Source organism: Mastomys coucha, unplaced genomic scaffold (genome assembly GCF_008632895.1).
Source record: "Mastomys coucha isolate ucsf_1 unplaced genomic scaffold, UCSF_Mcou_1 pScaffold8, whole genome shotgun sequence".
Classification (NCBI taxonomy): Eukaryota; Metazoa; Chordata; class Mammalia; order Rodentia; family Muridae; genus Mastomys; species Mastomys coucha.
Window position 1 is genome coordinate 29,936,152 of NW_022196914.1, and position 24,865 is coordinate 29,961,016.

Genomic DNA, 24,865 nt, shown 5'->3' on the forward strand with positions numbered 1-24,865 from the left:
GGCAGCAGGGCAGGAGGGCAGCAGGGCAAGAGGGCAGGAGGGCAGCAGGGCAGGAGGGCAGGAGCAGGAACAAGGGCAATGCCCTGGGTCATCAGGAGCCAAGTGTAATTGTGTATTAGTGATGCTGTCCACTCAGGTGATCCGCAAACTCAGTTTACAGAGGAGTGTGCTCCTTAGGCTTCTGGCCCTGCTTCAGTAGCCTCTGATTTAATCCCATTTTAGCTTCCAAGTTGTTCCAGACACGGTTGCTTTTATAGAATGTGTTGGGCATTAGTACAGCACAAAGTAGCCCAGGCTTGGTGGCTTAGAGCAGTGGGAACTCACCTTTTAGAGTCCTGGAGAGCGGAAGTTTGGTCCCTTTTGTGGACTCAGAGGGAAACGCTTTTGTTTCTTGATAGTCATCCTTCTGTCCTGTTCAGACTGTCTTTTCTGATATCTGTCTCTATTCTTCAAATTCCTACTCTCTAAGAACACCAGTCACATTGCACAGTGTCATCTTACGATAGCATGATGTCACCTTACCTAAGTACATCTTTAGCAACCCTGCTTCAGAGCAGGGTAGCATTCTGTATTCTCTGGGATAAAACTTCAACATGAGGGCTTCGGGAGATAAAACTCAACCCACAGCACCTGAACCTGCAGAGTTCTAGCTATAGCAGCTAGCTGTGTGATTGTCAGAGATGCCAAGGTATGTCCATAAGCTCAGAGCACACAAGATCTTACCACACCCACAAGCTCAGAGCACACAAGGGCTTAGCATTCCTTCTTTTAAGCCACTTCACTTTTCCATGCTTTGTCTTTTTTTTTTTTTTTTTTTTTTTTTTTTTTTTTTTTTTTTTTTTTCCGAGACAAGGTTTCTCTGTGTAGCCCTGGCTGTCCTGGAACTCACTCTGTAAACCAGGCTGGCCTCGAACTCAGAAATCTGCCCGACTCTGCCTTCCAAGTGCTGGGATTAAAGGCGTGGACCACCACTGCCCGACTGCATGCTCCGTACTTTATTTGTAATATTTTAGCACTTTATTATATTTTACATATTTTAGTGTGTGTGTTTTCTCCATGCTCAGACTCTGGTCACACTTAGAGTGAAGTTCTTTCGCTCTGTTTCTGTCCCAGAGCCTACTATGGCCCCTTACAGTTATTTTTAGCTCATTTTCCATCACTACAATGAAATACCCAAGGCTATGTGCTTTATAGAGAAAATGTTTATTTAGGTCACGGTTCTTGAGTTTCCAGAAACCACAGGTACTAATGGTCTCACTGGCCTCAGAATTCTGGAGCAGTCAGGACACACTGAGACGCCGGGAACGTCCACATGTGCTCCCTGCGGGAGTGCATGGCCTTCTGAGAGGCTGGGACTGTACACACTTGTGTTTCTTTGGCCTCTGTCTCACTCATTATAGAGCGACCAGACTGCCCTGATAACCCCACCTAAAGTCAGCCATCTTGGAAGTCACCACCTCTTGCAATATATTCAAATCAAGTCCAGCCCTTTTAATACCTAACAATGGATACCAAACTCCACAGCGGGATTAATTCCCAAACTGCGGAAAGAACAGACCCAGTGAAACATGGGAGTGGAAGACACAGGCAACCGTTGCACAGATGACAGCCACGCACCCAACTGGCTAGAGACTACTCAGTATCAGGAGTTGGGAGCACAAGAGGTAAATGAAGGGAGGACATCAGATGCCACAGGCAGCACACAGCGTTACCACATTTAAGCAGTGCTCAAAATGCAAGCAGACAAAGGCAGAGATCACAAGTTACTATTTTCTGTTTTGCTCTTTTTTTTTCCTTTAAAACTCAAGCCCAGGGAGAGGCAAGCGAGTCCGAGAGGTTTTTAATTGTGCAGCACCAAGTCTGTGTTGTGATAGCATCTCAGTCCCGATTGGTTTTTATTAAAATCATCTTGCTTCAAGCCACAAAGGAATACAAGAACAAAAGATGAAAGCTCTGTAATGGAAGACACACTTCGGCTCTGCTCAGACACCGGAGATGGATAGTGGTTTGCTCTGTGAAGCTGCCCGTCTGCTAGTAATTTTTTTTTTTCCTTTTAGTCTTATTCTTCAGTGGTAGAAAAACTCATTTTCCCCCACTCTGGAACATTCTGAATACGCACCACACATGTGGCCGGGGTGGGGTCGGGTGGGGTGGGCGGATAGGATGGGGCTGGGAGTGTTTGGGTTCTCATCAGCCCGTGCCCAGAAGCATTGAACTTCCTAATCCAGAGCAAGAAGGCCCAGCCAGGCAGGCTCTTGCAACAACACCCTGGAACTGGGAGGGAGGCAGCATGGACTCTTGGCTACGTCTATTTACAGAGTTCTAGGAGACCTCGTTAAAATGAAAAGCAATAGACTGCTTTTCCCCTTTTTCCTGGGAAGTTGCATACTGCAATAGGCTTCTGTGGTGCGGAGCATTCTTAACAGTGATTACAAGCTCCCTTTCTTCTGGAATCTGCTCTTCTGGCAGTTGGGACTGCTTCTCGAATAAGCTCCGCCCCCTAGCAGGACCCATTCCACTCAGGAGGGTTGGCCTGGCCGAAAATGCGAGGCAAGAAGCACAGCACAGGCAGACCCTGGAAGTTTGTTTCCTTACTGTTGGTGCTCCCCCTCTTCCTGTGCGGCTCCCCTTACCTGAGCAGGCTACACACCCAGTGGGAACACTGTTGGGCGTGTGATGGGGAACCCTGTGGTCCACGTCTACTTTTGCATACTGTCCTCAGAGAACGACTTGATCACAAGGGTTCATCCTTAATGCTGTCAGCTGTGGCTGATCTCCTCCTACCCTACAGACAGCACAGCGATAGCCAGGGCAGACAGGCAACAGAAAGCTGAGAGCAGACCAGAACGCCTAACTACCATCCAATTGGTCGCCATGAGAGAGATGACTCAGCAGTTAAAAGTGCTTGCTGCTCTTCCAAGGGACCTGAATTCAGTTTCCACCACCCATATCAGGTGGCTCACAGTGCCTCCATCTGTCCATCACTCCATCTCCACAAGATCCGATGGCCTACATACAGCTCGGTACACCTCTACCTTTTCATACATGGATTCATTTACTCTCACAGTAGTACACACATAAACACTACAGTGGGCTTCCAGGTTAGTGTTGTCTTGATGTGGGCCTCTCCTCAGCTCGGCCAATAGCTTTATGCCTCAAAAGGCCTGGATCTTTATATCCTCCCTTGAAGGGGGATGGGCCCACCATTCCTGCAGAGTGGGTGTCATGTTTGAACTTCCTCTGTGTTACTGAAGGGCCCTTTCTGTTTCTCCCAGAAAGCATTGCTCCATCTGTGAGGGCTGGCGGCCCACCAGCTTCTGCAGCAACAGATCTGCACTGAGTGTTCAAGACTGAGATTTCTTTGTCATGACTTAAAATGGGTTTTTAAAGAAACTTAGATTTATTTGATAAGCAAATGCCTACTTTTATGGAGTCAAAGTGATTGATGTTTTCTTTGTGACATTTTCCTTATTGCTTTTATGCGTGGGAGGTCCCTCATGGGCTTTCTTTTGCTCTTATTTTCCTAGTTCCTCTAGAATTTACTTTTGTCTACAGTGTGATGTGAAGATACAAGGAATTAGCCAATTTCACCGCACTGGATGCTGAATTTAATCAATTCTCCCTGGAGTCATTGTTTCTCACACGCCTGTCTAGATCATGAGTTACCTGATCAGGAGACACAACACCCAGGGCAGGTGGTGCAAAATGACAGCTGTGATGCAGAGAGAGAAGCCACACCTTCTAGTGACAGACCAGGAATGGTTGAATTTAGTGAAGTTAGGATTCTGTCATTCTACCTGCATATCTGGTAGAACTCTTACAAATCTTGGAACTGCAATTCTTAAAAATCACGTTGTCTCCTTCCCTGGATGGTAGATACATCAGGTACTACCAGGTGTGAGCTGTCTCCCGAAGTCTACCTGGTGGTCAATCCATGAATGCCCTCACTGCTGGATGCTGCATTGCTAGCTATTACTGTTGCCACCAGAAATGCTGGGTGCCTGCACTCTGTAAACAGGGTCATTTGTGTTTTCCAGCCTGCTCAACATGTTTGTGCATCCTTTCTTTCCCCACGTTAGTTTGTCTCTGTCCCACAGAGGGAATCATTCTAGTATCATTGTTAGGAAAAACAAACAAACAAACAAACAAACAAGCCAAACCAAATCACCCCAGCACAAGTGAGACAGCTGGTGATTAATTCCAGTCCCACAGATAAACCAAGTCTGGTTTCATTGCTGAAGGAATTGGGACATCCAGAGCAACAAGCCTGATGCGTGAGATGACGGTTAAATACCACCTAACCCATGGATTACTTATTCTACTGGGTACCATATAAGCAGATTGACTAAGAAAAAGTTGAGGAAAAGATGCAGAGATCTATAGACCATAGTTATGCTCACAGCTTCTCTTCCAGAATATCCAAATTGTGTGTATGTACATCTATGTATGTATAAATGCGTGTTTATGTTATATATGTAGGCATATTACATGTACTCATGGATGTCAGTTTTGAAGTTCTGTAGCTGTGCATATGGTTTAGAAAAATATTTTTGTCTCTCAAGAGGTAGGTTTGCATATAAGCAATTTGACCACTGGCCATCAGCTTGAAGGATGACTCCTGCCTGGTTGTATTGTCATAGCATCCTGTTACTGCTGAGTTTTCAGAGCAGAACAAGGCTATATAATATTAGACACTCTGAGATCAGGTCTTGAGGGTGGTGCCCTCACGAACAGGTTTCATGCCTCCAAAGCTCGAGTGAGCCTCCGTGGTCTTTATCACTTGTGATGGTGCAGCAAGACAGTGCTATGTGTGAAGCTGAAAGCAGCGTCCATGGGTGCTGAATCTGCCCACATCTTGACCTTGGACATCCAGCCTCTAAACTGAGAAAGATATTTTGTTTATGAATTTCTTGGTCCACACTATTTCCTCATGGCAACGTGAGCTACAGCTAAGGTTTGAACTCTTGCAGCAGTGTCAGAGGGAATAGACTTTCTCAAGGAGGAACGCCAGAGAGCCAAAAAGAAGTGCTGTTGAACATCTGTGGTCAGACTTGGTCCTCAACACACTCTGCATTTGCTGGTGGGGTCCGAGCTCCTTTCTGCTCCAGCTCACAGCTGGGCCTGCCATGTGGGGTGTCCCTCCTCAGTGCCTACTCACATGAAGGAGACTCTGTACTCTCCAGTCTCTACTGCAGAGTCTTGGTTTCAGTGCTGTCTCAGATACCAGTGCCTCATCCTTCAAACATACCTGTGACTGTCTCCGTTTATTCCCAGACAGGGATCGTCTCCCTCTATGACTGTCTTTTTAAGAGGAGACTAGATTATAACCAGAAATTACACCGAGATGACAGAGAACATGCAAAGAGCCTGGGGCTTCATTTTAATGAGGAGGTAAGATAGGATAATGTTAACAGATTGTATAAACTATATGCATGTGACTACCCATGCATACACACATATATACAGAGTGAATGTATGTGCACAAATACATATTTACATATGTGCATATGCATATATATATATACTGGTTACACACATGCATTATGTGTGTCCATGTGCATACACATGTGTATATCAACTGTGTAAATATATATGTGTGTGTGTGCCTGTGTACACATTTTTACATTTTTATCTCTGTGAAATACAAGAACATGCGGAGATGTATGCACATACATACATGTATTTCCTACATGTACATGTATGAACACAGTCTTGTATATGTTTCTATTTGCATGTATGTACATGTACTAATGCATATACATGTGACCACATGCAAATATTTGACATTGTGTTCTGATGCTTTATGTAGATCTATTTATGTAGCTGGCATTTATTTTATTGTGCTGAGAAGTTAAGATGCTTCTGTTCTGTGACTCCATTTTTGCCTTATTTTATTTTTGATTTGTTCTAGGGAATCAGACAATTTAAGGAGAGTAAAATTAGGAAGCACTTTTCAATAGACAGGAGTCCATACTTGCTTGCCCACTGAGCCCTGGCTACAACAGCTTTTCTAGGGAAACTGGTCTTTATTTTCCCCAAGTCTAGTCCTCAAGTCCCCACCATATGGGGTGTAGCTCTGCTTTGACCTCCCCAATATTTCCAAAAGAAGGTGGTACCTCTGTCAGGGTCCTAGCAGGTAGACGGGTACTGGGGGTGCTTTCTATTCTGGACTAAACTGGACCATCCTGCTCTGTGCCAGACATTTCTCCCTTTGACCAGACCCTCAGTCCACACTGAGAATGACAGTCTTTTTAAAGGTCGGGGGCCGAGTACACAGAGACTATTAGACAACGCATCGCATGGAGATTATAACACAAAAGCTTCTTGCGGGGTTTCTATGAGCCACTCGCTTTTTTCCTCTGTGACTGTAATTAAGATCTCCAAGGCTGGAGATTTAGTACAGTGGCCCAGTGCTTGTTTTCCTTGTGAGTGAGGCCACTGTCTCCCGACATCTTGCCACACTCAGCACTCTTGCGTTGGAGTTCAGTGATAAAGACACATGGTATCACTTACTTCACAGTCATGGGATTTTTAAATTTGCTTATGTTGGTGCATTCTGCATTGGCATTGAAATTCTTGTTTTCTGATGAGAAAGAAGAAGGTGGCTCTGATGATGCACTGTTTGGTGCTCTGGAGGGAGCATAAAGGGACTTAGGAGCAAGCCCTGTCCTTGTAGAGCTGACATTCTGACAGAGAAGAGTAAGAGGCAAAAGACAAAGAAACAACCTGGTTTCATGTTGATGGACAACATGCATGGAGAGCCCTTTAAAGCACAGAGGTAGTGAAAGGGCGGAGGAGGTTCTGGGAGAAGGGTCAGGAGCTTCCGGTGCCATCCAGGGACTTGAGTGATTAGAGCTCTGTCAGTGAAATGGACAAGCTGGATGAGTGGAGTGAACAAACTCTTGAATCTCCAGGCTGTTGTTCTATATGTGGGGGTGAAGAGAGGCTGGTAGAGGGCAGGGGAGGGGGAGAAAAGAGGAGGGACAGGAGGACCTGAAGTCAGACCACAAGTGGTGTCTGGTTCAGCATCATATGTCTCCTCCAGGTAGCAGGGTAGTAGAGGGCCATGCACAGACGAACTGGAATCTTTCTGGCTTTGCAAACATAGGTATGCTAGCATCATTGAGATGCCGCCTGGGTGAGACATCTGATGGGTGGGCCATTGTACTGATGCATTGTGGGTATAAAGGTTTCTGTGCTGGCAGTGTTGTCTGTGAATTTTATCTTCCCAGGAACAAGAAAGGGTTGTGCCCGTGCTGATGTCCTCTGTCTATGGGAAACGCATCAATCAGCCCATTGAGCCCCTAAACAGAGACTATGGCCGTGTGAACCACGTGCAGATCGACTTCTACAGGAAGAATGAGATCCCCAGCATCAAGGAGCCCGGCTTTGGGCACATCACTCCAGCATGAAGTAGTTGTGTGGTTTATAGGGCACTCTGAGGTACCCTATCAGCCAGTGAGGTAGTATACGAACCCATTTTCCTGTTCATGCAACCTGTAGCTGTAAGAATGTTCTTTGACCTCAGGAGGATAAGCACACGCATATCTAAGGCGGTCCTGGTGTTGAAAGCTTTAGTGTAAGGATTCTCGCTGTCATTATTTAAAATGACACTGACTGATTCATTCTGAGACCCTGAATAAAAGAAAAGCTTGCCTCCTGTTGGCCGCAGCTGTGTTTGTTTTGTGTGTTGGCTCTCCACTTTGCAACGATTCGATTCGTTGGGGAAGGGTTCACGGGAGCATCGTGTGAGTCCTTCCTTCTCTGTCTCTTAGGGAAACCTCCCTGCCCATGATGCAAACAAAAATGGCCCTCGACATGACTGAACTCTAGACGGGACACTTTGTTTTCTTGAGATAAACTTTGCACAACAGAGCATAAAAGCTCCCGTACATCCATACTGCCACTCCTCCAGGGAGAATCTGTTACAGGTGCAGGGTTCAGGCTGGACTCTGGGAAAAGTCTGCCCGCTGCGTTTTCTTTCTGTGAGCTGATGTTTTATCATCTTTAGGTGAAATTCTCAAACTTTGACAAGTTTTCATGCTAATCAGAATAGTACCAGAGCACAGCCTTGCTCAGGGTTTACAGCCCCGAGGCACTGAAGCTGTTCTTGCCCTTGTTATTCTTCACATTGAGGTTTGAACCCTCGGCCTTGCACACTGTGCTGCTGAGATTCCTTTCCAGCCCATGGCTCTCACTTTGGACAGTAGTTTCCTCTTCTGGAAGCAGCTGATTTTAACCTAGGTTGGAAGTATTTATTTTGCAAGAGAATCTGACACACACTCAAGCACTAAGATATATTTTTAATGAATATGTCTTTTGGAAGAAAGCATCTCTCATCTACTGTGGTCGAGTTTCCCAGAGTTGAGCAGTTAACAGGCAGGTGATGTCATTAATTTTGGTGTTCAACCACTGGTTTTATTGTTTTGGATCTGCACGGTGGTTATTCTAAGGACGCACGGTCCAGCATTGCTGGCTGTTTCAAGGATGAGTAATTCCTAAATACTTATATTCTGAATTTTTCAGTGTTGTTGCTCTTTTTCTTCTAAATAAATAACTGTAATATATGTGAGGTGCTCTTGAGCACATTAAACCATGCTTGTAATAATATAAAAACATGCAAAAATCTGGGTCATAGAAAATTTTTAAGCATTACTCATTTATATATTTTTATAGCTAAAAACTAAAAGTAGATGGAATAAATTCATATCAAACTGTGTTATTTTCATTACTTCAGAGTGGATCCTATACCCTTAATCTACTGTTTGTTTTTATTTTCCTTTATCTTTTTTTTTTTTTTTTTTTTTTTTTGGTGGTGGGGTAGAGAGATTGAAGACGGTCTTGTAGAGTTCCAGTTGGACTCAAACTCATGCTGTAGCTGAGGCTGGCCTGGAGACTCTTCACCTGCCTCCCTCCCTCTCTCAAATGCTGAGGTAGAAGGTGTGCATAACCCAACCAGAAGGTACCTGCTTTTACAAAGGGATAGAATCAATCAAGGTTTTACATGGAGTAGGTAGGAAAGCAAAATAAAAAGGATTTCTGTTGGCTTCTCCACTCCAATTAATGAATACCAGGTAGAGACATCTTAAGGGGGATATTATTATTTTTTTAAGATTTATTTTAACTTTCGTGTATGTGTGCATGTCTGTGTGTGGGTGTGTGCACAGCTGCTGGTGCTGCTGAGGTTAGAAGAGAATGTCAGATCTCATGAAGTTGTGGCAGCTGTGAGCACCAGACATGGATGCTGGGAAGAAAACTCGAGGCCTCAGCAATAGCAGTGTGCAATGTCAAGTGCTGAGCCTTGTCTCCAGCCTAGAGAGTAGATTCCCGTGTTAGTAGAATGTGTGTCCACTTATCATATCCCCACCACTGTTTGGTCTTGGTTCCTGCATATGGATATTGATAAATAAGCAAAGGAAGGCAGAGAAGCTCTGATGGCTGATGGCTTCCAAAGCTCGATAAGGAGGCGAAGAGAACTGGAGGGCTGATTGACAGCACACTTCAGCCGGCTCCAAACAGTGACATGGGAGCATGGGAGTTAGGGAACTGGACCAATGGTTTTTAGGAGAGGCTTCCTGCAATGCTAAAAGGTGAGGGGTACTTGTGAAGGGACTTCTACACGACTCCTCAGATTTGCATGTTTCTAATGATATTTTTATCAAGGTCAAAGAACTGACCAAGGCCAGGAGTGGCTGCTTGTGATTTTATGAAACAGGCAGTTTCCCTACCTTAGCAGTGCCTTGACCACACAGCAGCCACTAGACAGGTTGGATGTCTCTGCATCTATCTCCTCATTTATAAATTGAAGGGGAGGGAGTCTCAAATTGGGAAGGTGATCTGAACCACTTGGGGATTTTTAAAATGTAATGCATGGAAGAAAGTCCCTTTGGGAATTTGTAAATGTGGTCTAGGTCAGTTTTCTTCCTTAGTGGTTCAGGTCTGGGGTGAGGCTATGTTGGCTGAGATCCCACCCGGAGAGGTTGGTATGAGCCCAGACTTGTGTAAGGTGCATACATGCCAACAAGGACCTTAGCTACTATCAAATTTTATTGATGCTTCAGACAGGAAATTCAGCTCTGGCTTCTATCCTTCCAAGTTCTTTTATCTACAATGCCCAATCCAGAGTCTTTCTATGGGGGACTGTTTGAAGAAAACTTGATGAATTGCTCAATTGGGTACTTACGGGGCATGGTGGCCTAGAGACACCAGGAGTATGAGATGCCAAGAAGGAGAGCCACAACAGACACCTCTGCTGATGGCTGAACCCACTGGAACCTCCAGTATGATAGCCTAGAATTTGGTCAGAGGGAAGAGGAATCCTGGAACACCACATCTCTCCTTTCAGCTGCCGCTCAGAGATTTAGCATTATTACAGGATCCAAAAACACCTGATTGAGGCAGAAAATTGAAAAAGCCATGCTGTATTCACACTTGGGTGGTAAAGAACAGTCCTGAGTGGAAGTTTTGGCGAGACAGTGGTGTTTGTGCCATGCACGCTGGCGGGAGCACGCTGCCCACTGCCAAGCTCCCAGTCATTAGCTCATGGATCCTATGAGCTTGCACAGAAGAAAATACTCCTAAGAGGAGTTAAGAGATGTGTTCCAAGGCATGGAGCTAGTAAAACTCAGAGCCAGAAGTTAGACTGGAAGCTTGTGTTTGCTTCACATCTGTGTGTAGGCTAATCAACTGCTTCCTAGTATTTTATCCTGATCCTCTGCTCTTACAGATTCCTGCCCTGAACCAAAAAGGGAAACCAGCCTGTTATTTATCCTCTTTTGCTTCTTTTAAACAATTTTTTTTTAAAAATGCATGATTGCTCTCTCTCTCTCTCTCTCTCTCTCTCTCTCATCATTTGGCAAAGTATAATTTTTTTTATATTAGAAAACAGAAAAAAAAAAAAGCCAAACTCAAGCAACTTTAGAGTTGGATTGGCAGCACTGGGTCTGAGTCTTCTTAAGCTTCCTCAGATACCACAGGCAGCCTTTCCAGCTTAACAGTCCAGGCTACTGTGGCACGTGATTTACATGGCCGGTTCCAGGTACTTACGTGGGTTGCATCTGCAAGCTTTGGCAAGGTAATGCCCTACAAGAGGTCTTAGTAGGCAGAAAGGGCTCTGAGGCTCTAAATGGCTTTTTATCATTTAAATGGTTCTCAAAAGATAGCAAAATTAAAACCAGACCATCAGATACACTGAGCACAGGCTCTCTCCTCCCATAAAACCATACCATAATTTATTGCATCGTAGACTTTGACACTATCTCCATTATCCAAGAGTCTATCTCAGTACCAGCTTCTAAGCTGTCTCTGAAAAGGGAGATGGAAAACACATTTTTTTATTCTAGACTAAACCACAGGAGGAAAACAAGGAAAAAAGAAAAAAGATTCGGGCACTATACACCAAAGTACATAAAACTTTTAATGAATTAACTTTACAAAAGACAAATGGCATCAAAACATCAGACGAGTTTGGTACAAAACTGGTCCTAGGCTGTGAGGACTAATTCTGGTGATGGATGGCAATATGCCGCTGCCACAAGACAACACAGCAAGGTGACAAAAGCCGAGAGTCTCAGCTGAGACCCACGGATGACCACTGGCAATGAGACACACGGGTGGGTGAACACAGACTCCATGTTGAGTGACAGGATCAGCTTATTCACAAATACTGTGTGTTTGAATATCAGACTAGGGATGCAGTTACGAGCTACCATATTTTCCAGAGAAGAACATGCACCAGAAGATAATATACACCCCCCAGTTTTATTGCCTTAAGAATGTGTGTTCACTTCACCTCTTCCTCCGTCACTTCTTTCAATGCTCTCCTTCCAGGACATGGTTCCTTCTCCTGCTTAGGAGCAAGCACAGTGCAAGTGGCAGGACAATCTGGGCACACGCAGACACCAAACAGTATGCCACTGGGTCACAGGAACTAGTCTGCAAGGGCTCCAGAGGATGGGACAGAGCACGTACATCAAGACGAAGGGCAAGGGCTGAAGTCAGAAAGTGCGTGGTACCTTCCTGCAAGTACATTCTTCTTGTCAGGAAGAGACAGCTTCTCAGGATGCCAAGTTGCTCTGAGAAAGGGACCTTGACATCTCAGTGTTTACAAAGTACGTCTTCAGGTCCCCTTTCCCCTTCACGTTGATGATACCTCGACAAGTACACGTGTAGCCAAGCGTCTGCAGGATGAGGCTTGTCTCCTCAGTCACCTGCAGGCCACAGAAACACAAAGGGATTACTTCCCAAGTCAATGCAACCCACTTCAAACAGGGTCAAAAAGTCTTCCTGTTTCTGCTTCAAGAATTCCATTCCTATACAGAAATTGTGGTACATTTACACATTGGAGTACTACTCAGCTATTAAATACAATGAACTCATGAAATTCTTAGGCAAATGGATAGAATTAGAAAATATCATTCTGAGTGAGGTAACCCAGCCACAAAAGAACACACATGGTATGCACTCACTGATAAATGGATATTAGCCCCAAAGCTTAGAATACCTGAGATACAATTCACAGACCATATGAAGCTCAAAAGGAAGGAAGATCAAAGTGTGGATGCTTCAGTCTTCCTTAGAAGGGGGAACAAAATACTCAAGGGAGGAAATATGGAGACAAAGTGTGGAACAGAGACTGAAGGAAAGGCCATCCAGAGACTGCTCCACCTGGGGATCCATCCTATATACAGATACCAAACCCAAACACTATTGCAGATGCCAAGAAGTGCTTGCTGACAGGAGCCTGATATAGCTGTCTGCCAGAGCCTGACAAATACAGAGGCATTGAATGCTCACTGGACTGAGCATGGGGTCCCCAATGGAGGAGTCAGAGAAAGGACTGAAGGAGCTGAAGAGGTTTGTAACCCACAGGGAAAACAATATTGACCAACCAGACCTCCCAGAGCTCCCAGGGACTAAACCACCAACCAAAGAGTACACATGGAGGAACCTATGGCTCCAGCCACATATGTAGCAGAGGATGTCCTTGTCAGACATCAATGGGAGGAGAGGCCCTTTGTCCTGTGAAGGATTGATGCCCCAGTATAGGGGAATGCTAGGGTGGGAAGGTGGGAGTGAGTGGGTGGGTGGGTGGTGGAACACCCTCATAGAAGCAGGGGGAGGGAGGATGGGATAAGGGGCTTCAGGGGGAAGGGACTGGGAAATGTAAATAAAATATGCAATAAAAAATAGAAAAGAATTCCATTCCTGAAAAATTAATAGAACAAGAAATATACCAGAGAATATTAGCATCAATAATGCTTAATTAACTGCTGGTATGGAAAAAAAAACTGGAAGCCAAAAATGCCAAGTAATATTCAAGATGAAGACACCTTTGGCTTATGGAGGAGGGATAACTAACATCAAATACCTTGGAAAACCTTGTGGAGATACACTACTGTAGAAACTTCCTAAAGTGTATACATACTTTGGAGTTTAAATGAGTTATCCTATAATGTGGGGGTCGGGTTGGACGCCAGCAATACATCTCTCAGACACCATAGGCTATCAAGTAAAAGCCCGGTGCTAGGTATGGTTACCTCTTTTTTAGTTGGTGGTCAATTGGTTCCTGGAGAAAAACATTACAGGCTACTGCCACTGCTCTTGGTTACATCAGAACCTGATGGTAACATTGTTATTGAAGACACCACATACTTGAGTCACAGGGCATGGGGAAACTTGGTACAGACCTGGAAGCTTTACCCCTGCTGATTAGCTTTCATCATACTGGAATATTCTAGGCATGATACTAATGGAGGAAAACAGCCAACGACCTTATTTACTGATGAACCTGCAAGCGACAATGACGGGCCTAGCAAGATATTCCTACAAGTACATAAACCACAAGACAGAATCCACGTAAACTAAACTGGGTCAAATACCTGTGGCTGGAAAGGTCACAGCTCTAGGAGACAATACTGCCATTCTGCTAAATGGGTGTGGTATAAATTGCCCCCTAAGCTCTTATGAGTCTACCTATAAATTAATGAATCTCTCAACGTTAATCAGAAAAGCTTCTTTTTTCACTCAATGACAATTAAGAGAGACTGAAAACTGGCCAGCATGCAGAGACTAAGAGATCATGAACTGCTCAGCTCTATGTGGTATCTCTGTATCACACCTTTTGCCCCCAAGGCTCAGGGATCATCACAGAAGAGTGGATGTAAAGGTTGTGCTGGCAGTGGCTGAGTGAAACAGTGTTCTCTGGACACAAGAGGGCAGCTTCATATAAGAGTGTGACTGTGTTGTGTCTGCATGTATCTGCGTAGGGCAAGCTACACAGCATTGAGAATGGAAGAGGGAACTAGGGTGTTCATCCCTAGCTGGGAGCTGTTGGCAACTGACTGCTGCTAGGGTAAGGAGAGTCAGTTTCTTTCAGGCATATGGCTCCTGAGAGGCTTCCTGTGCACCAGTAGATGGCCTTATATTCATGCACATACTAGCGGCATGACGTGGACTCTGTGGGCTTTAAAAAGGAAGGGAATGTGAAGCTGGAAGAATGATTTATGAAATTTTCAATCATAAAAAGATTGCATTTCTATCGCATTTGGAGTGAGAGCAGGCTGCGTCCTAGGAGGAAGCCTGCCTGGTGCTCACACCAGTTTCCGAGTCAGCACAAGCAGCAGCCTGCAAACCTTATTAGTCTCCATAGAGATCTGCCCTAGTTCCTCCTCAGTCAGTCTGTGGAGATGCTCCACCTGTCTGAGATGCTCCACCTGACTGAGATGCTCCACCTGTCTGAGATGCTCCACCTGTCTGAGATGCTCCACCTGTCTGAGATGCTCCACCTGTCTGAGATGCTCCATCTGTCTGAGATGCTTCACCTGTCTGAGATGCTCCATCTGTCTGAGATGCTCCACCTGTCTGAGATACACTGGATCACATGGATTGTTAGGACAGAAGTCCTGAAGAAATACACAGGACACTGACATGTTTCACAGTGATTGGTAACAATATACTCATGTACATAATTAAAAATAAAAATGAAATAGGAGGCAGACTCTATTCTCTTTGTTGTATGGTATACATTATTTCAAATATTCAGATGGCCAGCAGCCTCCTACATTCTCTTCTATGCCATGTCATTCATTTTCTTCCCAAAACTACAAGAGACTGTCTTCCTCCTCTGTGGGGCATTCTCTGGCCATGCCCACATCTAGCCTCTGTCTTTCCCCTTAGCAACTTCATAGCACCTTTCTTCATTGCCTCTGTCCTGCAGGCATTGCTCATACTCACCAAAGACCAATATTCAAAAAGGGGATAAAGAAAAGAAAAAACTAAAAGGTACGGAGCAAAGCAGGTAGACCGAAACCATCATTCTTTCTGCAAGTGGTTGTAAGCATCTGCTCAAAGAGCCTTCTGGGAAGGAAAACCTATGGTTTCATTAAAGATTGACCATCCTTCCCATCTCCTTTTGGGTAGCTTCGGATGCCAGGCCTCCACATAAGGCTAGAGATGTAATTTAACCTTTGTGTATCACAATTTGAGTGACATTTGTATTTTTAACATTGCTTGGGAAAGAGAAAGCACAGGTCCAAAGCTTCCACAGAACAAAGGTGCTATAACATCCCAACCCTCCACTGAAGAGGTAACCTTAAAAGCATTCAGGAACAAGACTAGAGATCAGAACTCCCAAACACTTCAGTGGTCTTAGCCAAGATGGGACCAAAGACATTACTGGCATATGAGCCAAATACATGTTCACACACAATTAAGCTCCCTGTCTCTAAGTTCCTACTTATGTATATCTATTGTCATCCCCCCAGTCTCTGACAGGAAACCCTAATTGCCACCAGAGAGTTCAGGCAACAACTAGAGATTATAATTCCTGATGAATGGGATCACTGGGTGTGGCTGTTGGGGTACCCCCTTAAGTGGACCTAAGAGACCTTGAATATATAATAGATGTGACATTTGTCTAGTAGCCAGGGTAGGTAGAGAGGAAGTCATTGACTAGTGCCTAGATAGAGATTCAAGGGAGATGCTCCCCACAGTGTTTGAAAGCAACCTTGAGTCAACTTCTTTTTCTGATCTGTTGGCTCACTTTCTATCATGGTTCAAAACATGTCCTGTTTTATTCTGTGGTCACACTTGTGACCACACAGCTGTGATGACCACGGTGCACCCCTTGTCTCTAATGCAGTGCTGTTCCAGAGTGTGAGGGCACTGGGCAACTGACATGTTTCCTGCTCTAGACATAAGCTCAGCACGTGAGTGGAACCAGGAGTTAAATGAGCTAAAGTACCAACCCTAGGGGACACAGATGCCTTCTGGGTAGCCACCTTCCTATCTTTTGTACTCTCTGTCTTGACTGGTTGACCACTGTTCAACTACAGAATTGGAAAAATTCCATCACACTTCCTATAACAGATTTTTTTTCTCACGATCTTTATAGTGATCTCTACTCTTCCCCCCGCCCCCCAGAATGTGATTAGTGTGTTTTTAACTAGAGTTACTGTAGCCGTGGCTGAAATTGATTAAATGAGCAGTGGGAATATTAACATGAAATGATTTTATTTTTTTCAGTTGCTTTAATTTGTCAGATATTGTCTTTCTTTCCCTGGGGTGGATTGTAGAGATTTGAGGTCATTTAGAATTCTTGAGATATCTCACTAGGATGATTTTATTCTGTCCTTCCTGTCAGGCTTACCGTCAGTTCTCTCACTTCCCAGTCTTCATCCTTTCTACACTTCCCCTCCCAGGAAGTCAGGACTGCCTGAGTTTTGAGCTGCAGACCTCCCCTGCAAAGTCTTTATATATGTGATGGGGCTAGAAAAGGGAATAGTTCATAAGGCATCTCCTGGGCTCTCAGTACAGGGAGGCAGCTTCCCCCTGGGGCATTCAGGACTCTGGGTCACCATGCTGCCTTGCAGGCCACTTCTGGTCAGAGGATTTGTTTTCTCATCATTAGAGTCTGGTTGGTGTCATTCCTAATAGTTAATGCAAAAACTAAGATTTTTCCCTATAAAAGGGTTTAAATAAACTCTACGCTTGGCTATTTAATTTTTTGTTGTAATGTATTATTATCATCATCATCACTATTATAATCAATGAGAGTTCCCATTGAACCAAGGGTGACTGAGAAGAGACTGCATTACCTGTATTTTGTCCAGGACCCCGGTGCTGTCCATCCTGCTGGCAACGTTGACAGTGTTGCCCCAGATGTCATATTGTGGCTTCTGAGCCCCTATGACGCCAGCTATTACAGGTCCATGGTTGATACCTGCAACATGTCAGAACTTGATTAGCAAGATTCGAACTGCAGTAACTCTCTTAACTCAGAAAGCGTTCAAATTATTCATGAAACATCACTATTAAACAAATCTCAACCAAATCCATGAATTACAAGACTTCAGAGTCCAGAGCAACCCCAACTTTATCATCTCAAGATGCTACAGTGCCTGTCAGTGTGCCTTACAGAGCTCGGCCCGTGTTTATCATGCCATCGACCTTCCTGTGTTGTAAGACCTGTGTGCTTTGAAACACTCAGTGTTATGACAAACTGTTTTCTTGACGTCGATAGGGAATTTCAGGTGAAAAGGCATCACAAGACTCTTGCAGAGTTCACAGTTAGGTAAGTCTCATCTTGTCTGTTTCCTTTGTGGTGCAGCTCAGACTGACTTTGAATTTCAAATCTCCCTGTTAAGTGCTGATATTAGAGGTGTGAGCTATCATACCGAATATAGATAATGTTTCATTTCCAAATATTCAGTTTTAATTCTGTACCCTGACTGGATGAACTCAGTGTACCTTACCTCCATTTCACCCACGTGACAAACACAGTGGCCTTCATAGCCACACTAAGGTAGCATTTCTGACGTCCATGAACTACCCTTTATGCCTCCCACACATAAACTCTCCTTAATGGTCCTGACAACTCTAGGAGGTGGGTCAGGCCACCATTATTACTGATTTTGTGGGTAAGGAAACAGAATCAGGTGCCATCACAGAGGCAGAAAGTGGGGTGCAAGCCAGGAGTGGCTTCTGGGTCATCAACAACACATCTCTTGCCTCTACCTGTACATGTGGTCTTTACCTGCCTGGACTTGCTGCTTCTGAATGTGTTCTGGATGGTGATATATTTTGCTACCCTGTTTTCCAGTGGATTCCATTGAATTTCTAGAGAGAGCTTTTTACTCAGGTCTGCACTGAAATCCAAAACAACTAACATGTGTGATAAAAAAGAGCCTGGTCGAACTCAAATTTGGGGATTTAAAAAAAATCACTGGAACTTCACATATACAATACATTGGAATTTAGAATCAATGAGATTTTGTGAGCCTTGAGATGATAGGGGAGTGGGGCTGGTTGAGGTTGCTCTGTGTGAGGAAGAGACACACTTGGCCAACCTCCAGGCATCTCAGGTTCTGGTTCTGTTGGATCTGGGCCCTCTGGTTCTTTGTTCTTCAGAGAGAAGAATGTCATCCTGCTGGGATGGAAGCCTCCTCCGACCCCAAGTGTCGACCAGTGTGCTCTTTCTGCCCTGGCTGGCCCAGTTCTGGCACAAAGGATTTGTGGGAGTATTGGAGTATGCAGGCTCTATGTATTATTTCCCCAGATGAATAAGACATCCTGGGCCACCACTATCCATAAAAGCGAGGTCCCTTTTTGATCAGCTGAAATCGTGAAGCCTGGTTATTGCTTGATTGGTGTTAGAGGGTGTCTTGCCTAGGGGAGGGGCATAGAGATAGCACCTACTATCACAAGCCAATAGATCAAGAGTCAGACCAATGTCTCTAACTGATAGGAGACCTGGGAATGTCTCAGCCCACTTCAAAGTCTATGTTGATTTCTTGCCTGGAGAACTCAGTTCATGCACACAGACCTTTAAGTGTTTTGGGTTGGAGAAAGGGAGGGCCATTGGGATAGCTACTGTGATTCCCTGGTTACATTTTCTTCTGCATCTATGCACTCACCTTGAAGCATTACCACAACAGTATTAACAAGGTTAACAAGGGCATTCCTGAGAGATGTAGATTCTGACTGCAGACCTGCCCAGTGATGGATTTTAGGGAGAGATTTTTTTTTTTCTTTTACAGTGGGAAGCTAGGCTCAGAAACAAAATCCAAATACTAGCCCATAATATCCTGCAGGTATGAGAGGTGACGAATACATTGCTCTCTGCTTTTGTGGTATACTCAGCGAAATTTAACTTCTGCTGCAGATATCCAGGTCTATTCCAAGGGTCAGAGCACGCAGGGGTCAGGTCAAGATGTTGGCCTGGGATTCCTTCTGGGATTCTATCCCCTTACCCGCCAGCATTTCTTCTGGCTGTTTGTAGATTTCTGCTTGCAGAAGAGGTTACATCTAGAGTGAATCTTGCTCTTGATGGAGCCATTGCTTTTTGTGTTAATTTTATTCCATGTTTCCAATGTGAACTGTCACTTGATAGTATTCTGTGCTGGAGTCAGGCAAGGAGCATGTCTTAGGGGTGCCCGAGGGCTCAGGGAAGGGGGACTCAAAGACAAACAAAACATCAGGATGCAGAACTGATGTGTAGGCTGACTGGAGAGATGTAAGTTACTGAATAATCGGAAGAAAGCAGGCACCCAACAAATATCTACTGAGGGAGGTCATTTATTATTTCCCTCAAGACTAATCAGTAGTGACTGATCTCAAACCACATTGTCACTTATCTCCTGGGTCCACACTGGTTCACTGCATGCTTCCTAACTTTATCAGTGGAAGAAGGAAGCTCTGTGTGGCTGGAAGATACAACGGTGTCTGCTCTCTGCTCTTCCAGCAGAGATACTTGACTACAAAACATAGGCCAGGATGGCTTTGCTTCTCCACTCCAGCGAGCAACTTTAGAAAGCACTGAGGTCCCGCCTGACTTATCTGCTTTAGTGCAGCCTGCAGCTCTGTGGTCTAATGCTCTGTGGTCTAATGCTCTGTGGTCTAATGCTCTGTGGTCTAATGCTCTGTGGTCTAATGCTCTGTGGTCTAATGCTCTTTCTGCAGAGCTCAGTCTTTGCTCCTGTACATTTTCTGAACTTCTGTTTCTCTGCACAGCATCTTCTCTTTCTGGTCATTTTGCTCACTGCTTTTTGTTGGCCTTGCTTTGTGTGTGTGTGTGTGTGTGTAGGTGACCCTGAAGTTAGGATTTGTGGACTTCACCAGCTCTGCAGCAGGTTGCTGCTTATTGGTGCCTAAGCTTCATGTTTGTTTGGAAACCACACAATGTATGGAAACATAAAATGTTTGGAAATGGTATTGGAAATGGTCACACAGAAAGCTCAGTGTTCAGGTTATGGGGGTCTTCTTATTGATTATGTTATTATGAGGCGATTATGTCACTGTGAGTGTTAGCTCAGCTCTCATGGACTGTTGCAAAGAGTAAGTTTAACCTGCCAGCCTCTCTGGCCTCCCAATTTGCTGTGTGATCCCTCTTACATATACAGCTATCATGATGTCATTGCCCCATACTGTGATGTAACCATGAGGACCAAACCATAGGCCAAATGGACCATCAGCACATGATCTATCTTGTACCATCAGCTTCAAAAACTATGAGCTGCACAATTTTTTTTTTTAAATGGAAGCATCCAGAGATTTCATTCTAGCAACAGAGCAGTAGCATCGGGGTCTGAGGACACTATTTCCCAGGCTATCAAGAAACTGTATAAAGAAAGCTCTGGTCTAGAATCCAAGAGAAGTGTGATGTGGATGGTTTGCTGGCAGGGCAGAGTCCTGGTCCCCTCACTTCCCTGACTTCTGTGTTTGTGGAGTCTAGATAAAGGCTTACCCTCATAGAAGTGACACATTACAAAGCACAACATGCTTGGATGCTCACAATCAACCGTATGTGTGAAGAAGAGCATCTCTTTGCCATCAGGAGAGTTTTTAGAATTCAGGTCACATATATAGAGAAAGAAGAAAATAACTTCAAATATCTAGATATTTCCACCCCCTCAAAGTAGAAATCTGTATGCAAAAAAAAAAAAGTTATAAACCACACAGATGGAGTCTGATACAGGAACTGCTTGTCTGTGGACTAACAGAAGAGGCAAAGTGTGTTGCCAAGAAAACAAAAAAAAAAAATTGTCAAAAAAGTTCTTACAAATCACAAATTCCTGCAGACACCGTGCATATATTACATGCCAGCTGTGTGCTAAGCTGAGGGCTTCAAACACTGATTTTTTTTTTTTAAAGTAAGACTTTGGAAAAGGCAAGTCATCATGAAATATGCTAAATATCAACTTAAATTTTGTTAAAAAAAAACTTCTCAGAAATCAAGAAGTTTCTTTTTCCTCTGTAAACTAGAACTTACGATTTTTTTTAAAATACTAAAAATCTCCCCAAGATGGAAGGAACTTGGAAAAACTACCTGGGACATAACATTTTGTGTTCCTCAAGTCTGTGTGACCCTGGGAATGCAGGACTGGATTTTAGTGTTTGGTTTCTGAGACAGAGTCTTGTGTAGCCTCGGCTGTTCTTGAACTGTTATGTAGCTGAGGATGATCGTGAATCTACTGCTTCTAACCCTTACCAGTGCTGGAATTACATGTATGTAAGCCACCACCCTCATGCTAAGATGCACTCTATTCAAAGGCATCTCATCTCTGGCACAGGTCGAAAAGCTGGTTGATGGCAGGTCGTTGGTAACAGCAAAGCAATGGCAGCTTCCAAGGCATAAGGCACAGTGAGTAAACGATTGTGTGTTAGGTAGACCTCTGGCTGACTGGAGGCTCTGGAGACTAAGATACAGCACCAACTCCACCTGATGAACCATGCTTCTGTTCCCAGAGTTCAGCCAAAGGGAGTGTCTCTTTTCAAATTGCACAAAAGTAATTCTGGGGCTCACAGTTTCTCTAGACCCTTCTGCATGCAGCTGGGTCCACTGCTGCTTAGTGCCTGCTTAGGTTCACCAGCACCAGGGTCCCCATTGATTCTTGTGATAGTTTAAGTATGGTTGGCCCAGCGAGTGGCGCTATTAGGAGATTTGGCCTTGTTGGAGTAGGTGTGTCACTGTGGGGTGGGCTCTGGAAGGCAGTAGTCTCCTCCTAGCTTCCTTTGGGTGAAAATGTAGAACTCTCAGCTCCTCCTGCATCATGCCTGTCTGGATGCTGCCATGTTTCCTGCCTTGATGATAATGGACAGAACCTCTGAAACCTATAAGCCAGCCCCAATAAATGTTTTCCTTTAGAGAAGTTGCCTTGTTCATAGTGTCTCTTTGCAGCAATAAAACCCTAACTAAGACACTTCTTGAGGCTTTATTCCTCATCCGAGACATTTACAGTTGCTCCAATCACTTTGCACAACATACCCACTCGCAGTTTGAAGTCGTTGAAGGAGTGCTTATTGATGGCATCCAGTTTTCCCACCAGGGCATATGCAAACTCCACCATGGTGCCTATGTGCATGTACTGACGCTCAGGTTCCTGGAAGAGATCAAAGGCATCCGTACAGGGTTAAACCACAGAATGACATCATCAGTCAGTCATGAGCCTGGGCCCATCCTGAAGGAAGGACTCACACCTTTGTGAGAGTTAAACCTCATCTCAAGAAAATATTTTATCTGAATCTACTGTTGGAGTCAAAGCATGACATTAACCTCTGGAACACATTGGCCTAACATCACAGGCATCTTTGGGAGAAAGCACCACGGCTCAGAGATGTGGCCCACCTCAGATCTCCAATGTTTTACATGTAAGGTACTAGTAGCAATGAGCTTTGAGGGCAGCTAAATGCTCATTGTCCACATACCCGACTTTACCAAGGTTGGCCCAGCCAAGGGGCCCCTGCTGCTTGCCTTGCTCTGGGTTCTGCTGCAGTTGACCAGTGGGAGCTTCATGAAGATGAGAGGGCCTGCTTTGATGATGGAGCTTGATTCTCACCATTTAGAGTAGGCCCACCATTCCCCGATGGCAGCTGTTATTCCATGGCAGCTCCCCTCAGCTCTGGTAACACACTCCTTACTTTGCCTATTCAGGACTTAAGATGGGCATGCTGAAGGCTGAGTCTTGTGTGGAAGTCTAACATTAGACACTCAGAATGTGATTTCATATCTTCGGAAATAAATCTTTAAACAGGCTATTTAGTGAAGTTACTAGATTGAGCCTTAACCTACAGAATGGATACTCCTGTGAGAGTAAGCTGAGATCAGCTGTACACAGAGGGACAGGTGTGTGAGGACTCAGGAAGGAGCTGCCATCTAGCCAGGACAGATACCTCAGGAGGTGCTCAAGAAATGCCTTGATTTTGAACTTGTAGCTCCAGAATGAAAAGGCAATGAGCACAGAGAGCCAGCCATCAGTTGTGGTGTCTTTTACGAGCCCATGCAGACTAACACAGGGAAATCCTGTCCTTCACTCACCCCTGAGTGTTTTATGAAGTACTTCATATGAAGTTACATTTATTTTTTACTTTTTATTGCTGTATATTTAATGAACTTATTCACCCCAAATAACAGACCATTTTCTCTATCATGCATAAGATGGCTTTGGGTATCTCTCCATAGATAAGGAAGATGAAAGCCAATTCTTAGAACTTCTATAGGGGCAAAGTAGAAGAACAGGAAGAGAGCAGACATAAACAAGATAACAGGAAGTGGAGTCAACCGAGGGAGCAGCTGACAGGAAGGAGACAATGACATAAGGCAACTTGGTGAATCGGCCCAGCGGCTCAGTATGGACATGGGAGAGATGCCTCACCAAAGCAGGTTCCCACCTTGGCTCTATTGATTGAGCTGATATCTCTGTGTTCTGGCGGTTTTCTTGGACATCACAAAGTGTTTATTTGTATTGCTGTCTCTACCCATTGGTACTAATATTCTATATCTCTAGTGGAAATGACCCCCCTCCTTAAATGTCTCTGGATACTGACAAATATCCCCTGGGGGAAGGCATGGTGGGAAAGAGAAAGGGTTATTCTAAGCTGAGAACTACTGAAGAAAACAATGTAAATGTGAAAGGACAAGAGAGATTAGGATTCTCATTAAGAGAGAAAGATTTATTCAATTTGTCAGCTGAACATCATTCTAGAAAAAGCAAACAAGTGAAACAGTACTGTGACCATTGTCTTAGGGTGATTTTTGCTGTGATGAAACACCATAACCATAGCAACTTGGGGAGGTAAGGGCAGCAACTTCATGGTGTTGTCTCTTTCCTTTCATGTCTACACAAACTCTGGGGATTGAATTCATCTTGCCAGGTTTGCACAAAGTGCCTTCAGCTGCTTATTTGGTTTATACTTCCACATCACTGTTCATCTTAGAAGAAAGTCAAGGTAGGAACTCAAAACAAGGGCAGAAACCTGGAGGCAGGAGGTGATGTAGAGTCCATGGAGGGATGATGCTTACTGGCTTGCTCCTTGTGGCTTGCGTAAGCCTGCTTTCTTACAGAATCCAGTGCCACAAGTTTAGGGATAACACCAATGACAATGGCCTTGATCCTTCCCAATCGATCACTAATTAAGAAATAACCTTGGGCTGGAGAGATGGCTCAGCCATTAAAGGCTAGGCTCACAACCAAAAATATAAGAAATAACCTATAGCCAGATCTCATAAGGGCATTTTCTCAATTGCTCCGTCCTTTCAGATAACACCAGTCTGTGTTAAGTTGACGTAAATCCTGTCAACACTGCCATAAATCCTTACAAAAGATTCTGGTGGAGATGCAGTATTACATAATCATCATCATCACCATCACCACCATCACCACCACCATCATCGTCATGATGTATGTATGACGCTTGTGTAGGGGAACATGTGTGGACTACTTCATGGAATTGTCTCTTTCCTTTCACGTCTACACAAACTCTGGGGATTGAACTCATATTGCCAGGCTTGCACAAAGTGCTTTCAACTGCCGAGCTCCCTCACTAGCCCATGGTGCGATTTTTTTTCTTTTTTTCTTTTTTTTTTTTT

At 44.4% G+C, this 24,865-nt stretch overlaps 2 protein-coding genes across 3 annotated transcripts in view; one reads left to right on the plus strand and one right to left on the minus strand.

Annotated features, from left to right (window-relative positions):
- Positions 1-7,670, plus strand: part of CUNH5orf49 (chromosome unknown C5orf49 homolog) — a 17,718-nt gene extending 10,048 nt beyond the window's left edge. The window contains exons 2-3 of the mRNA XM_031360229.1: positions 5,275-5,391; positions 7,233-7,670. Of these exons, the coding sequence (XP_031216089.1) occupies positions 5,275-5,391; positions 7,233-7,412 (297 nt within the window). The 3' untranslated portion in view covers positions 7,413-7,670. The remainder of the gene's footprint in view (positions 1-5,274; positions 5,392-7,232) is intronic.
- Positions 7,671-11,382: 3,712 nt separating this feature from the next.
- The window catches only part of Adcy2 (adenylate cyclase 2), a 395,840-nt gene continuing 382,357 nt past the window's right edge, over positions 11,383-24,865 (minus strand). Inside the window, exons 23-25 of one of the 2 annotated variants that reach the window (XM_031360381.1) lie at positions 22,265-22,379; positions 17,097-17,221; positions 11,383-12,209 (exon numbers count right to left, since the gene is read on the minus strand). In XM_031360381.1, the coding sequence (XP_031216241.1) occupies positions 12,057-12,209; positions 17,097-17,221; positions 22,265-22,379 (393 nt within the window). In that variant the 3' untranslated portion in view covers positions 11,383-12,056. The remainder of the gene's footprint in view (positions 12,210-17,096; positions 17,222-22,264; positions 22,380-24,865) is intronic. The other variant, XM_031360382.1, reaches the window with a different exon arrangement.